Source organism: Trichosurus vulpecula, chromosome 4, assembly GCF_011100635.1.
Source record: "Trichosurus vulpecula isolate mTriVul1 chromosome 4, mTriVul1.pri, whole genome shotgun sequence".
In the NCBI taxonomy this organism is placed as follows: domain Eukaryota; kingdom Metazoa; phylum Chordata; class Mammalia; order Diprotodontia; family Phalangeridae; genus Trichosurus; species Trichosurus vulpecula.
In genome coordinates this window covers 109,772,400-109,789,053 of record NC_050576.1, presented here as the reverse complement: position 1 = coordinate 109,789,053, position 16,654 = coordinate 109,772,400, and the positions used below count along the sequence as shown (strand labels likewise).

Here is a 16,654-nt window from a genome sequence, read left to right as displayed (position 1 = left end):
AAGACAACAGCAAACACAATTTCCTCTTTGATTCATTTGTTATAATTCCTTCCATACTTGACCAATTCACCTCCCTAAAACCTCAAAGATGACTTTCCATCCAGAAAAACAGTTAATGATCAGAGAATTTAGGGAGGCAACAACTCTAACAGAAAGAATATAGGGATGGGGAATTAAGGGATCTGGCTTCTCAGTCCCAGCCAGGTCCAACTTTAAGGTAGCTAAGCCACTGATTTGGTTAAAATAAGATCCTAGATATGGCCAGCCCATTGGGAAAGGTCAACGTATTATATACCAAGGTTAGCTATTATTAGTTTTCCTAGGGCCCTGTGATAACATCAAATTTCAGTTGTGCTTAAAGATTTACAAAGTACTTTTCCTCCACACTAACCCTTAGAGGTGGTAGGTAGTATACATATTGCTATCTTATTTAGCTGAGAAAAGAGAGGTTGAAGTGGTTTGCCCCCAGGCTACTAATTCTCAGGAGCTGAGAACAGACCTTGAGTCTTCCAGTTCCAGAACCAGCAGCCTTCCAGATGCTCCATGCTGCCTTTCTCACACCAGATCTCCTTAATGGCAGTTATCAATCAGTCACTCAAATCAGCAAGCGCATTCTACATGCCTGCTGTGTGCCAAGCTCCCTGCCTAAAGTAAAACAGTCTCTGATCTCAAGGGGAAGAGGGAAAGAATGGCCACCATTTGGGTAGATATGTCTCTGGAAAGGCACAGCTTGGCTAGTTTCCTCCTGCCTATTCTCCCACGACATCTGTCCAGGCCTCAGGAGAGGATGTTTACTCCAGGCATCCGGAGGATCATTGTGTTTTGTTTAAGATCTACCTGCCCTGAGAGCCCAAGTCTTAATTGTTGCTGGACTCTTGGGGTTGAGAAGTTGAATGCTGCTGCTCTTGGATAGGGGCCGAAAGGACGGCAGTAGAACAACTTAGTGTGGCCAGCAGAGTGTTAAGCCATTTGGGGTGTTCGCTGTTGTGTTAAGGTCTAAGAAGAACACTAAAAGCAAACAAAAAACCCCATACAAATGCTTATTTACCCTGAAGAGAAGACAGAACAGTCAGATACAGAGTGGTTTCTGCCTTCCAAGAGTTCACAATCCAGCAGAGGGAGAGATGAGACAGACATTTACACAACTAACTGGAACTCATGAGCTAGAATGATTAAGAAGCTAAAAATGAGAAACCTCACCTCCCACTCCCCTCCATTGATGCTTTATTGTGGTTGGGGAGGTGACCTTGAACTATACAATGAAACTTCTGGAGGGACCAGATCAGGCTGGAAGACCCTGGGCGGTAGGTCTTTTTCCAAGGACCATCTTAGAGGCTCAGCTCTCCAATGGTAGCCTCCTTCTTGTGATTTCTGACCATAGCAGTTCGTAAGATGATAGATTGAGAGCTGGAAGCCACCCAATTCAGCCTCTTCAATTAGGAAGGTGCTGTGTGTTCTGTACTGGCATCCTTGCATGTCAGAATCCATTTCTGGAGCTAAAAGGGCTTTCTGGGACAATCAGATGAGCCAGTCAATGCTGAAAACAATTTTTTTTTCTCTTGGACAATCTCTGTAGGGAGTTCTCTGTACCTAGATCAACACCATCCTTTACAGTTCATAGACTTTGAGAGAAGCCTGGTGGTGGGGAGGGGTGGTATTGAGAGGTCCAATGATTTGCCCAGGCTCACACCTCCAGAATACATCAGAGGCTTGAATCTAGAGCCTTATAGATTGGGGTGTGCTGGTAAATGTTTAGTAACTGATTTCTAAAAATGTATCCATAACACCTCTTAAATCTGCATTATTATTTTCTCCAGTATTTCTTAAAAGATAATCAACAAAACAATAAATCGAGCACTGATTTATAGTGTTTGTGGATTTCTGAGATGTAAACACACTGAAAAGTGAACAATTGGGAGCTGGTTGGAGCTGGTTCCAGCACACCCCTTTGCTGAGGGCTGAAGGCAGCTTTCTCTCCTCTGTGCCAAGCTGGATTTCTGTTGAAAACAATAGACTCTTTAATTTTGTATGTTTAAGGAAAGGCTAAATTGGAGACACCCAAAATAGTGGGGAGGGGATGGAAAGTGACAACAAAGAAGAGCGCTGGGGCATTCCAGCCCCCTTTCAGACCAGGGCTGGGACTGATATCCTCAAAGCAAGACTGAGAAAGATCACAGATTCAGAGCTGGAAGTGATCCCCCTAACTAGCTAGTCCAACCCCTCTATTTTTAGAAGGAAAGTGAGGCTGAGAAATGAAATGTTTTGCCCTGAATAACACAGGTAGTTAAGTGTCAGAGGAAGGATTTATACCCAAGTCTCTGTCCACTCTGCCTCTAAACAAATAAAAAATGTCTCTAGGGAGCCATAGATACAATGATCTCTGGGCAACTGCAGGAGGAAGGAGTCTACTGTGGTCTTGCTGAGAGACTCAGGCCCCCAGACCTTGGCTATGAGATGTGGTTACATCAAGAAGTCTTTCTGAGACTCCCAAAGCCAGGGTCCCTCTGGCAGCTCCTGGGGTCAGGGCAGCTTCTTGGAGCAGAGCAGCTCTCTAAGGAAGGGAAGGAAAGGTCCCACTCAGATGGATTGATCGGAATGGTTTTCCAACCCCAAGGTCAATGGCACCAATCAGTTAGGGGCTCTACAGAAGGGTCAGGAAGAAGTGGTCAGGGCCAGGCAGCTTATTGGACAGAGGAAGAAGTGGCCTAAAAATAGCAGAGGTTTTCTAAGCCACAACACTATACCCGTGAAAAGACTGATCTTATGAAGAAGAATGAGAGATGTGCATAAGATGGTACCAAGTACCACAAAAAAATCAGATGAGAGGGGCAGCTAGGTGGCACAGTGAGTAGAGCATTGGCCTTGGAGTCAGAATGACCTGAATTCAGATCCAGCCTCAGACACTTGACACACTTACTAGCTATGTGACCTTGGGCAAGTCACTTAACCCCAACTGCCCTGCCTTTCCCCCTCCAAAAAAAAAAATCAGATGAGAGAGAGAGAGAAAGAACTTATGGCTGTGCTGGAGCCAACTCTAATAGATCAGGAGAGCCTGTTGTTAAATACTCAGAAGCATTTTCACCTTGGAAATAAATGCTATAAACCAGGGCTTGACTTACTGTTTTATTTTCTAGACTTGTCAAGACTTAAGAAAATGATGGATATTGTGTATTGTATGTACATCCCACCCCACCCCCAAGCCAGTTGTTATATTTACCAGCCAGAAAGGCAATTGTTATATCTACTAGCCCACCAACGTGGGGGGTTCGATTAGGAGACAGTATTTGTCAGTCCTTCAGTTCTATGTGACAGACATATATTTAGCATCTATGTGTTGTGCACTGAGCTGCATCCTGGGAGTACAAAGATAAATGTCACATGGCTAGTTTTCAAGGACTGATCAGTCTAAGACCGGGAGGAAGTACGGACAAGTACCAAAATAATTCAGAACCAATGTTCCATGTATAACCTTAGGCAAGTCACTTAGTCTCACTAGGTCACAAAAATGTTTTTGGCTTTGAATTTTATTTTTTTAATTAAAATCTATTTTATTTTCTTCCCACCTCCATCCCCTTGTATTTTTTTTTAAAAGACAAACTTTCCTACACAGGCAATGCCCCAAAAATGTGTCTTGGTAGCCTACTGGATAGAGCATTGGACCAAGAAACCTGAGTTCAAATTCAGCCTTGTGAGCTGTGTGATCTTGGACAAGGACTTACTCTCTTTCTGCCTTGGTCTCCTCAACTGTAAAATAAGGATAAAAATACCACCTTCCTCCCAGTGTTGTTTTGAGGCAGTTGACAAGCATTTATTATATTCTTACTCTGTGTCAGGCACTGTGCTAAGTGCTGGAAATACAAGCAGAAAGACAGATAGTGGATGCCCTCAAGCAGCTTATGTTCTAATGGGGGAAGACCACAGAAAAGGAATCTAGATTTTTTTTTCAGAACATAGCTGATGTGTGTGTATATATATATATATATATTTTATTATATATATATATATAATGACTGTGTATGCCCATATCTATATCTCTCTGCTGTTGCTTAATTGTTTTCAGTTATATCTGACTCTTTGTGAGCCCTTTTTGGGATTTTCTTGGCAAAGATACTGGAGAGGCTTGACATTTTCTTCTCCAGATCACTTTACAGATGAGGAAACAGGCAGATGGTTAAATGACATGCCCAGGGTCACACAGCTAGTACAAGCATCTGAGGTTGGATTTGAATTCAGGTCTTCCTGACTCCAGGCGTGGTACCTTCTCTACTGTACCACCTAATTGCCCTGTTGTATACATACATACATACATATACACATATGTATAATGGGTATCATATTTCTTGCCTTCTTAATAGGTGAGGGAGTAGTGGAGGGAAGGAGAGAATATAGAATTGAAAATAAAAATAAAATTTAAATTAAAAATAAAAAAGAATCTGGAAAAGGACTTGGCACATGGCTGTGTCATAGGGAGAGATAAAAGTATGAGTTCTTATGAAGATAAAGCATCTTGCAGACCATAAAGCATTATGGAAATACTGGCTACATTTTGTTATCTGTACTCTGAACTCATCACCTCTCTAACAAGAAGCCTGACCTTTAAAATTAGTTGGTTGGATTAGGTGATCGACCTCTGAGATCCCTCCGCTATCCGGATCCATGGTTGTATGATCCTGTGAGTTGTGATAGAAGGGAGAATGGGGTAAATAGAAAGAATGAGAAGAGATTTGAAGAGAGAGATAAAGGTCAAGGAAGGCTACCTGGAGGTGGCAGCAGCATCTGACTTGAGTTTTGAAAGAAATGAGAGCTATCAGCAGCAAATGGAAAGCAGAGGAAGGACATGGGAAATGGCTCAAGTACAGTGTCCGAGGAGAGACGATGGGATGGAGGGTTAGAACAAGTCCACTTTGGCTGAAATGTGCCTGGAAGGGGGAGGGGGAGGGGTTAGGCCAGGTTAGCAGGCAGGCTGGCCCCAGATCATGCCGAATTGGAATCAACAAGGCCCTGCATGAAGGGTAGATTGAATTAGGCTGAATTCAGGAAGATCAGTTAGGCAATTATTACAGTAATCTAGACGGGAAGGAGTGAGGGCCTAGACTAACTTGACTTCAGTGGGGATGGTGAGGAGGGCTCCACGCCTCTATGGAACCTCCCTCCGAGGTTACCAGTGACCTCTTGACTGATAAATGTAACGGTCTTTTCTCAGTCCTCCTCCTCCTTGACCACTCCTCAGCTTTTGAATCCTCCTCCTCCTCCCATCTTCTCCCTTAGCATGTATGATGCCATGTGTAGTCTTCTGATTGTCTGTCCTGGTTCTCCTGCCACCTGTTGAACCATCTCATCCTCAGAGTCACAGTCTGTTTCCTGCCCCACCCCTTCCTAACTGTGGGAGTCCCCTAAGGCTCTGTCCTAGGCACTCTTCTCTCTCTTGTAGAAAGCCTTTCCTGCTACTTTTGTCTCCCTCCTCAAATAATACAGGGTGTCCCAAAAGTCTTAGTGCGGCTTTGACCTCATTAAAGCTTCACTTCGAATTTTATTTCAAGCTGATTTTATCCATTTTACAGATGAGGAAACTGAGGCAAAGAGGATTAAGTGACTTGCCCAGGGTCACACAGCTGGTAACTCTCTGAGGCTGGATTTGATCTCAGGTCTTCCTGACTCCAGGCCTGGTGCTCTATCCACTGCACCCCCTGACTGTCTTTCTTTACATCACAAAAAATTAAAATGGGAGGGAGGCAGGCACTTTTTTTTTGTTTCTTAATGAAGCTTAGCTTTAATAAGCTGCAAACTGCACTGAGATTTTTGGACACCCTGTATTATATTTACTTATTTGCATAAACATTGCATTCCTTGGTAGAATGAAAATTCCTTGAAGGTTCCCATCTTGTTTTGGTATGTCCTGGACCTAGCACAATGCCTTCTACACAGGAGAAGCTCATTGTATATTTGTGAAATTGAATTGAAGGGTAGGTTGATCCTGTATTGTAAAGGGCTTTGAATGCCAGTTTGAGAAACTGGGAGTATTATTTATTCATGGAGTAATGAGGAAATATTAGTGGCCTGGAGCAAGGGAGTGGCATGATCAGAACTAGGCATTAGGAAGAGTGCCATGATTAAATTTTATTTTGTTTTCAAATGACTACGCTCCTCTCTTGCCCACCTCCTCCCACGCCCTCCATTGAGAAAGTGAGAAAAATAAAACTCCTGGTGCAAACATGTAGAGTCAGGCAAAACGGATTTTCTCATCGGCCATGTCCCCCTGAAATAGGTCTCAATATGCACTCTGAGCCTGTCACCCCCCCCCCCTTGGGAGGAAAGCAGCGGGAGCCCTCTGGAATTGGGATCGACCATTGCGGTGATTAGAATTCCTAAGTGTTTCAAGGTTGTCTGTCTGGAGGGTCTTGTTACCCTCTAAATTGTTCTAGGAAGATCATTTGAACAACGGTATAAGAGATGAATTGGAGAACAGGGAAATCAGCTACTGCAAAAGTCCAGGTGAGAGATAACGAGAACCTGAGCCAGGGTGCCTGGCACACAGTAGGCACTCGATCAATGTTTATTGGCTAAATGACTCCTGCCAGCATTTCTTTCCAGGGTGGGTGTTCCCTGCAGGTCATTGGGCATATGCCGGGTGACTTGTGTAGGGAATCTATGCTCTTTTGCATAGAAAGGGAGGGGAGGCACCAGCAGTGGCTTAAACTATGCACCTACCTACACCTCTCTCCTTAAGCCTTGGGGATGTAAAGGGATTCAGCCAGGGGACACAGTAGATAGAGCACAGGGCCTGAGTTCAAATCTAGCCTCAGATTTTTATTAACTGTATGAGCCTGAGCAAGTCACTTAACCCCTAATTGCCTCAGTTTCCTCATCTGTGAAATGGGATAATAATAGCACCCAGCCTCATTGTTGTGAGACTCAAATGAGATAATATTTGTTCAGTGTTTAGCGTAGCCTCTGGCACATAACAAGGCGTTACATGATATTGGCTGCTGCTGTTACTGCTGTCTGTGCCTGGGTTAGGGGTCAGGTGCGTGACTTACTGTGTGACTTCTGTCAAGTCACCGACCTCTCTAGAGTTTGTTCTTAGCTTTACATCATGGCTGATCTTGGAGAAACCTTTCTAGAGATCTTTAGGAATGGGGGAATGGGGTGGAGAGAAGAGACCTGCTTCTTGCATCTGCCCACCCAGGATGTGTTAAACAAGTGGTGTGGGTAAAGTGTAGGAGATACAGTCAGAGGACCTGGGTTCAAATCCCAGCTCTGCCCATTGTGACCAGTGTCACCTTGGGCGAGTCATCTGGGGGCATTAGTTTGTTTATCTGAAGCTGAGGTGGGGGTGGTTCCCTCTAAAGCTTTCCTTCCGGCTCTAAATTTCCGAGCCCGTTCTGCCCAATGACGAACCCTCCTGCGGGTTCTTCCCAGGATGCTTTGTGGAAGTTGGCAAGCCTTACTCTTCTGGCACAATCCACCGCTAGGTTGTTTTCCCTCAGCCTCCCCTGACACCCAATCGAAAGGAGAGAACAGAGGCTGTGGCTGACCTTGACCTTGCTGTGTGCAGTAGCCAAGGCCTCTGGTGTTATGCAAAAGCAGTAGGAAAATACCCAGGCTCCAATTCCCAGCAGGGAGGAGCCCTCGGTACCCAGCCCCCACCCCCTCTCCCTCTGTCTGTGGAGGAGGAGGAGCAGCAGCAGCAGCAGCAGACAGGAAGCTTTCTCCTCCACCCCAGCTCCATCCCAACAGGAAAGTAGCCAGAGCTGCTTTGGCATTTCCTCCTCCCCCGACCGGACAGAGGAGAGAGCCCTGGTTTCGGTTCCTTTCCTGTGCAGGGGAGGCAAGGAGCTCATTCTGGACACAGGCTTAGCTTAAATCAACTCCAGGAGGTGGAGGGAAAGGGGACGTGGCTGTCTGAAGCTGCTGCCACCACCAAAGCAACTCTGTCTTGTGATTATGTATGTGTTACAGATGGATAGACAGGAAGGATGGATAGACATGGATAGACATGGATGGATAGACAAATGGATGGATGGATACATACATGGATAGACAGACAGATAAATAGATCCATGGATGGATGGATACACACATACATGGATGGACAGATAGACAGATAGAAAGCTAGATACATGGATGGATGGATGGGTGGATGGATGGATGGATAGGAGGATGAATAGACAAATAGATACATGGATAGATGCAATACATGGATGGATAAATAGATACATGGATAGATGCATACATACGTATATATATACATACATGGATGGATAGAAAGATAGATGCATGGATGGATGGATGGATGGATGGATATGTGGATGAATAGATAGATACATGGATAGATACAATACATGGATGGATAAATAGATACATGGATAGATGCATACATACATATATACATACATGCATGGATGGATAGAAAGATAGAGACATGGATGGATACATACATACATGGATGGATAGAAAGATAGAGACATGGATGGATGGATACATACATACGTGGATGGATAGACAGAAAGATACATGGATGGATGGATACATACATACATGGATGGATGGATAGATAGATATGTAGTTGGATAGATAAATGGATGGATGGATAGATACATACATGCTTGGATAGACAGATAAATAGATACATGGATAGATGGATACATACATACATGGATGGATAGACAGACAGAAAGATAGATACATGGATGGATAGATACATACATGGATGGATGGATAAATAGATACATTGATAGATGGATACATAGATGAATGGATAGACAGAAAGATACATGGATGGATGGATACATACATGGATGGATAGATATGTAGTTGGATAAATGGATGGATGGATACATACATGGTTGGATAGATAGATACATGGATGGATGGATGGATACATACATAAACAGATGGATAGACAAACAGATAAAAAGATAGACACATGAATGGATAGACAGATACATACATACATACATGGATGGATAGATAGATATGTGGTGGATGGATGGATAGGTAGAGCATTTATTAAGGACTTACTATGGTACTATGCTAAGCACTGGGAACATTTACATATATAAACATATCTGTGTGGTGTGTGTGTGTGTATATATACATATGCAAAAAGAAAGATAGTTTCTGCCTTCAAGGAGCTTACATTCTAATGGAGAAAAACCACACATAGAAGGGCACTTCACAATGGAAGTATGGGGTGAAGCCACTGGCCCATGGGGGCAAAGTGGAAAAGCAGTGGGGAGGGTTCATGAGCTGAGCGAGGTTTGATGTGAGCATAGCTAGCCTGGAGGGGTACTTCCTCAAATGGTGGTCTTTGAGAATTGATGGCCAGTTTTTCATCCAGACCCATTTCCTCAGTAATACCAGAGAGAAACCTTATGGAAAGAGCAACCCAAGAGGTGGTATGCTCCAGTGGATAGGGCACTGGACTTGGAGTCAAGAAAGGCCTGGCTTCAAATCCTCCCTCTGATGTTTGTTACCTGTGTGATCTTGGACATGTCACTTAACTTTCTGGGCCTCAGTTTCCTTTTTCGTAAAATAGAATTTGACCATTGAGATCTCTTTCACTTCTAGATCTATGATTCCTTCTTGTTCTGTATCTCTGATTCTATCTGTAGCCATTTTCTCCCAGAAGATTATAATCTCCTTGAGGGCAGGAACTGTCACAATTTCTGCCTTTTTCCCCAGTGCTGAATACAGCGTCCTGGCATACAATAGCCTCTCCAAAATACTGCTGAATGGCCTTATGTCCTTTGTCCCCAACCTTGCAATTACTGCAACATTACAATAAATTATTTCTTTTGGAAAGTGCTCTATAGCATTAAGATGCTAGAGGAATATGACAGTGTATTAAGAATGCCAAGATATTACAATAGCATTAAGGTCCCTTACCTGTGCATGTGGGCAGTTTCCTGAGGACAGGCTTCCATTGTTGTCCATTGCTACCCTTTCTGACCTTCCGGTGGGCAAGGTTCTGGTATCTGGTAACCCAACACCTCGCCCCAGAACATAAAGTTCCTGGATGTGTTTTCTTATCTGTGAGTCACAGCCTTTTCACAAGCTGGAAGTTTAGTACAGAGACTTGCTTCCCTTTGTAGAAAGGATAATACTGTGGCTTTGACTGAAGTGGGTGCTTGAGAATAGGGGCGCAGCTTATGTGGGATGCTGTCTCATGCGCTGAACGAGGCTAATTCCTGGATCTTGCTCCCAACACACACACACACACACACACACACACACACACACACACACACACACACGTACATCACATAAACTGTTTTTCTTATACTTTACCAGGAAGACATCAAAAATGTTTTGTGGTTGCATTGTCTTTATAGCCACTTTTTGATCACCTCCCTCAAATATGTCATCTAGAACAACCAATACGGTGAACTTGTCTGATAGTGTTACTTTCTGCCCCCATAGACAGACAGACAGACAGACACACACACACACACACACTTGCTACCCAGAAGAAGGAGGCATGTTTTGTTTTTACTTTCTGCCCCCATAGACAGACAGACAGACAGACAGACACACACACACACACACACACACACACACACACACACACTTGCTACCCAGAAGAGGGAGGCATGTTTTGTTTTGGTCATTGTCATTACTTTTAGTCTGACCTCTTTCAAATGTTCTTCTTAGTTATTTCATTGTCCTCATGATGTCTTGTTATCCAGGAGGATTTTAAAAAGGCCCAGGGAGAGAACCTAACCAAGGTGATTTGTGAGCCTAAGGTGTCTGAGTTAGAGGCTGGGACCCAGGACTGCTCCATAATCTTGGCTCAATCTGAAGTAAATCCTAGCTGCCTGTTCTTGGTTCTGAATTCAAAAAGTGGTGAGTGATGGGCCTGTTTGGGGCTCAGACAGCTGGGAGGTATGGGAGATGAGGGATGGCTAGGGTGGGTGGGCATTGGAGCATACAGCTTTGAGTTGCTTATGAGAGGGGCTCTCTTTGTCTGACTCCAGTGAGGCCAGAGAGACTGGGACTCAAGACTCTCCTGAAATGGAACAGTAGGGCCGGGGAGGTGTGGAACAGGGTGAGCCAGGCCAGGTTCCCAAATGCACTAACTTCTGTTCCTAATTCCAGACATTTCTCACATGCTCGAAGTCATGAATAAGCACAAGTCTAACCTGGAAAAGGTAAGGCCTTTGAGGTGACCTTTGAGTCCTGGGACTCAGGGCTATTGTTGGTAGAAGCAAATGGCTTCTCCAGACCCTTCTCCCCACTTTCCCCTGCCCTTCCCCCTGTCAGGGAAACCCTAGTTACTCTTCTCTTCTTGAATTATTTTCAACAAAAGCCCCAGTATCCCTCTGAATCCGAGCCAACCCCAGCTACCCTCTTAAGGGAGGAATTAGAGGCTGCCACTGAGAGGTGGATCTATGGGGGCTTTTGGAAGAGAAAGCCCAGAAGGCCAGACCTAAGGGACTCAAGAAAACCCTGGGAGGGAGCAAGAACAGGAGAGAAGTCTAATAAAGATAATAATAACTTACATTGTTATGTGCTCATAAAGCCCTTTGACAGCCATTCTCACTGGCTTCTTCAGTGGAGTGAGTAGATTGTGGAGGTGATAGGGATGAGAGCTAGAAAGGATCTCAGAGCTCATGTAGGCCAACCCCTTCATTTGACAGGTGAGTAAAAATATGTCCCAGAAAAGTGAATTAGCTTATCTAAGGACCCATAAGGGGCAGCACAGTGGACAGAGCTCTGGGCCTGGGGTCAAGAAGACTCATCTTCCTGAGTTCAAATCTGGCCTCAGACACTTCCTAGCTGTGTGACCTTGGGCAAGTCACTTAACCCTGTTGGCCTGTTTCCTCATTTGTAAAATGAGCTGGAGAAGGAAATGGCAAACCCCTCCAGTATCTCTGGCAAGAAAACCCCAAATAGGGTCACAAAGAGTCAGACATGACTGAAACTACTAAAAAACAACAACAAAAAGGGCCCATGTCTGTAAGTTGCTGAGAGCTGGGTTAGCCTAGTTCTGGAGTTGACATGAGGTAGTAGAAAGAGCCCTGGCCCCCGAGTCACAGGACCAAGGTTCAAATCTTACCTCTTGCTTGATGGGGGTAAAGAGAGGGAGAGAATCTGGGACTGAAAATATATTTTAAATGTTTTTAAAAACAAATCTTCCCTCTGATGGTAACTAAAAGCAAGTCACTTAACTTTACTAAGCCCCAGCTCTCTCATTTACCAAAATGAGGAGCACAGCTCTGCGTCCCTTCCAGTTTTAGGTCTGGGAGTGAGAATACAATCGAAATCCAGAGTTCTTTTCTGTATGCTGGGCTAGAAGGTAAACACAGCATTCTTTTCTGGTCTGGGGCCTGTCATTTCACTGGGGTAAAGAACTCCTATCAAGGAAGCCTAATCTTCCAGCGTAGATAGGTCAGTCGGTCAGTCAGCAGGCATGTAGAAGTGACTGCTGTGTGCCAGGCACTGTGCCCAGGGGCTGAGGACACAGGAAAGGCAAAACTATGGCCTCTTTCCTTAAAGGACTCACACACGCGAGACAACATGCTAACAGCCACGTGAATTCAAGATCCATACTGTGTAAATCAGAGGTAATCTCAGAGGGCTCTGGCAGCATTCTACAATTTATGGTCTAGAAGAGTGGTCTGGGGGCCCTGGAGAGGTCCAAGCTATTTGTCCAAGAGTACTCAGACAAGGTCTTTTGATTTTGAGACCAGGTTCCTATGCATTAGACCATACTGCCCCTCAGGATAAAGTTACCCCCATTTTGTGGAGGGGGAAACTGAGACCAGAGAGATTTTTAATTCCTTGCCCAAAGTCACGCAGCTAATAAATGGCAGAGGTGGAATTTGAACCTAGGTCAGCAGAGTCCAGATCTTCCCAATGTAGTGAGTGAGAGCGCTTGTGTCCTTCATGCCTTTATCCCTTTGTCCCTGGCACATGTCCTGATGTCCTGCTTTACCCCTGGATCTGCTCTTTTTATTCCCATGCCATCACACACACACATGCACGCACACATGCACACTCACATACTCTCTCACTCACATACAAATACATGCCCAGAGGAGCATTTCAAGTTGCTTTTTCACTGAATGCTATAACTTGTAAGAAATCCCCACCACACACAACCCTAGGGTCAGCCTCTCCCGTATATACATAACCACTCGTGGTTCCCAACCTTGACTTGGCCCCAAACACGTGAGAACCAGGAGGACTTGGTTTCTCCTCCAGTCAGTCCTTATCCTATCCTCCCTTCTCATTGCTGGCTTCCTATGAGTGACGGGCCTTTGTCTATGTCCACGTTGCCCCTAGTTAGGGATCCAGGACTTCCAGGAGCAGGACATCCGGAGTCACCAGAGCTATTCCCGAAAGACATTGATTGCCCTGGTCACCTCAGGTCTCCTGTTGGCAGCTCTGGGCACAGCTGGCTACTTCCTCATGAACCGTCGGAGTTGGAGCCCTGCAGGAGAGAGGCTGGTCAGTTCTGGGAGCTGGTGGGGACGCTGGGGTCCATCCAGAGAGGAATAAGAGGTTTTGCAGGGCAGTCATAGCATGATCATAATATAATGTGCTATAGTGTCAGAGTTGGAGGAGACCTTTGAAGTTCACATAGTTTAACCCTCTCATTGTAGGGGTGAAGGAAACTGAGACCTCCAGGAGAAAGTAGGGGAGGTATGAGGAAAGCATCCCCTTCCCCACTGGAAGTAACACACCTTCCCTGACTCTCCCCTTCCATATACATCCAGCTTTACCACAATAGTAGATGGTGGGTTATGGGACAGAGAGGGTCTTTTGCTCACTGGAGTCCAGCTTATAAGGAGGAACCTCTGTGTTTAATAGATAGAAAGGAATGCTAAGGTCATACATTCATTGTTACCTGTCGGGAAACCTACAGAGGTGGGGGGACGAATAGGAGTCTTTAAAATCATCTAGACATTTATAAAGCTATTATATGCTGGGAGACACCACCAGCACCATTCCTTTGCCCCATAGGTGGGTGGTGGACGTTATAATCACCAGCTCATCTGAACTTCATTGGTCAGAAAAGGTTGGGGCTAGGAGAGAAGGGAAAGTCATGGGCTAACCTCTTGGGAAACTCTATTTATTGGCCTGGCATCCTGATACGCCTCGCCTGCCATGGGAACGTGCTCTGGCCAGGGGGACCATCTAAGTCCCCCTACCAGGACAACTTCTTGACATCACAGTGACATGGTTTGGTGCCTCTCTCCTCTGTCCCCAGGAGCTGGAGCCCTGACCTGTTCTTCAGGAAGAATGGAATCTTCAAATACAGATGTCACCCTTCTCCTCCTCTTCCCCTGTCTCTTTGGGACTCACACCGATTGATCCCATACTTTCCTGCTTCAATAATGCTCCCTTTATTTATATACTGTCTAGGGAGAAGACCCCTATTACACGGAAAATGGTGGAGGCCAGGGCTATGGTGCAGGCTCTGGGGCCAGCCCTGATTCACAGGAAAAGGCCAGTCAGAACCGAGGGGCCCAAGAGAATGGGACCAGCCAGGCCACATCCAGCAATGGCCATTCGTCAAGACAGCATGTGGTGGCTGATACCGAACTGTGATGGGACAGGGAAGGGCTTGGAGCTGGTGGGGCCAGGGGAAAGCCCTTCCCTCCCAGAGAGCTTTACTGCCCTGCTGTCCACGTAGCACCCCACTTCCCAAATTGTTCTTAGCCCTTATCCTTCTCCCTCTCTCTCACAACACGTAACTTTTTTGTGTCCCTAAGTTGAGTTAGGGGGAGGAATTTCTCTTATTACCAGATGTGCAGGTGAGTGGTGCCTCTTTACCACTCTATACAGAGTGCCTGCTGGGGACCCTAACTCTTACCTTGGTCTCTCTGGGGCCAGGGTGTGACAAGAAGGGCGTGAAGCTCCAGAGCCCATATACAGGACTCTATAAATAGGGACGGGGCTCCTGGGGCACGAGCCAAGCTCCGGATGAATCTCTCTCTGCTAGACCAGAGAGTTAGTATCTCTGCCACACTGGTCTGTTTCCCCAATTCTACCTCCCCCGACCCCGGGCCCCACTCTTTTACTGCTCATTCCTAGGAAGAGAGGAAAAGTTGGGGCTGCCAGTGCTTCCTGTGTAGGATGCCCATTATTCAGGGCTTTTCCTTCCACTTTCTTCCTTTCTGGTAAGGAAGCCACATTAACCACTTTCTGTCATTCCTGCCTATATATCAAAACTAAACAACTTGCTTTTCCCCAAATGTTTCTCTCCGTCCTCCTACAAAACAGAATTCCCTATCCCTGCCTTCCCTCTTAAGCCCAATACAGCCCAGCCATTTCTCTTGTAAGCAGATATGCCCATGGGCAGTCTCTGTGAGATGGGGATTAGAACTAGCCAGATTCTTTAAAAAATTTTTTGGTCTGTGCTTATGCATTTGTAGGGGTATATACTGGTATGTGGGGACATATCAGTGATGGAAACTTGTGCTCAATCTTGGCCTCCTCTGTGGAAAGTGGGGGTGGGGAGTAGAGACCACAAACCTCTTCTTCTTGGGCACAGGAAGCTGGGGCAAGGGGCCAGGCCTTTTGCCAGCTCCTGTTGCCTCTGGCTTTCCTAAGGGCCCAAACAAGAGCCTTGGGAAAGCAAGATAACATTGTTTCTCGCTGTCTCAGCCTTGACCTCTGACCTCCAACACCTAGCCCCTCCATCCCAGGCAAGGTCCTTATCTCTAGCTCTCAGCAGTTTATGTTAGTACCATCCTCTTATGAGCCTCAGTCCCCCAGGTCCCCATGCCTCCCCATACCTTTCACACCTAGCCCTCTTTGCTCACCACCAGGAGTCAGCCTCTTGGGAGAAAAGAATAGAGTAGTTCTGGGGAAGGAAGAAGCCAGAATCCCTGGGGTCAGGAGCCCTTAGAAGCATCAGTTTCCAGAGGCAGGGAAGATGGTTGTAGTTTTCTGGGTTTTTTTTTTTCCCACCTTGAAAAAAATGTTTGTAAATACTGTAATTAAAGTGATAGTAAAATGGGTTTGTTTCTATTTCTATTCTATTGTTTTTATTCAGTAAGCATTTATTAAGAACTTATTTACCTGGTTCAAGGAACTAAGCCCCTGGGAATAAAAGAAAGGCAAAAAACATATCCCCCGCCTTCAAGGAGCTCACATTCTAATGGGGAAAGACAAGCAAAACTCATTCCTGAGGTAATGACCTTGCCTCGCTGGTCACTGGAAGTCGGGCCCCTGTTTGGGGAGGGTTGTTTCTAGAATATGCCAGCCCAAGGGACCCAAGGGCCACTGTATCTCCTCTCTCCATTTATCAACACGGAACAAAAAAAACCCATCTAACTCCAAGGGATGTCTTAGGGGGGCCATTTCTTCAGGACAGTGGGTATAGTGCCAACCTGGAGGGAGGTGCTGCTCCTACTAGGCCCTGAAAAACCTTGGGTGGGAAAGTAGGGGAGGGAAGGAGTAGTGTTCAAGGTGTCCTTCCAAAGGAAAAATGGAAAGACCCAGAGTTAAAGCTAGATGTGGCTGGTCTTGGCAGAATGATGGGCTGTGAATACAAGCATGACCAATACAGGATGGATTTTGGAGGGGTGTGGGGATTTCATTAGGCCTAGCCCATTACAAGGTTAATTCTGTGAGTTCTGGGTCTAGTTTCTGTACAACTCCCTAAATAGGGAAACTTTTTGGTATCTAAATTAAAATACAG

General features: G+C 45.5%; 1 protein-coding gene across 2 annotated transcripts in view; it reads left to right on the top strand.

Annotated features, from left to right (window-relative positions):
* The window catches only part of CD34 (CD34 molecule), a 34,282-nt gene extending 18,298 nt beyond the window's left edge, over positions 1-15,984 (top strand). Inside the window, exons 5-8 of one of the 2 annotated variants that reach the window (XM_036757842.1) lie at positions 10,689-10,845; positions 11,098-11,150; positions 13,288-13,452; positions 14,371-15,984. In XM_036757842.1, coding sequence (XP_036613737.1) covers positions 10,689-10,845; positions 11,098-11,150; positions 13,288-13,452; positions 14,371-14,556 — 561 coding nt within the window. In that variant the 3' untranslated portion in view covers positions 14,557-15,984. Of the gene's footprint in view, positions 1-10,688; positions 10,846-11,097; positions 11,151-13,287; positions 13,453-14,215 lie in introns of both variants that reach the window. The other variant, XM_036757843.1, reaches the window with a different exon arrangement.
* The last annotated feature ends 670 nt before the right edge of the window (positions 15,985-16,654 follow it).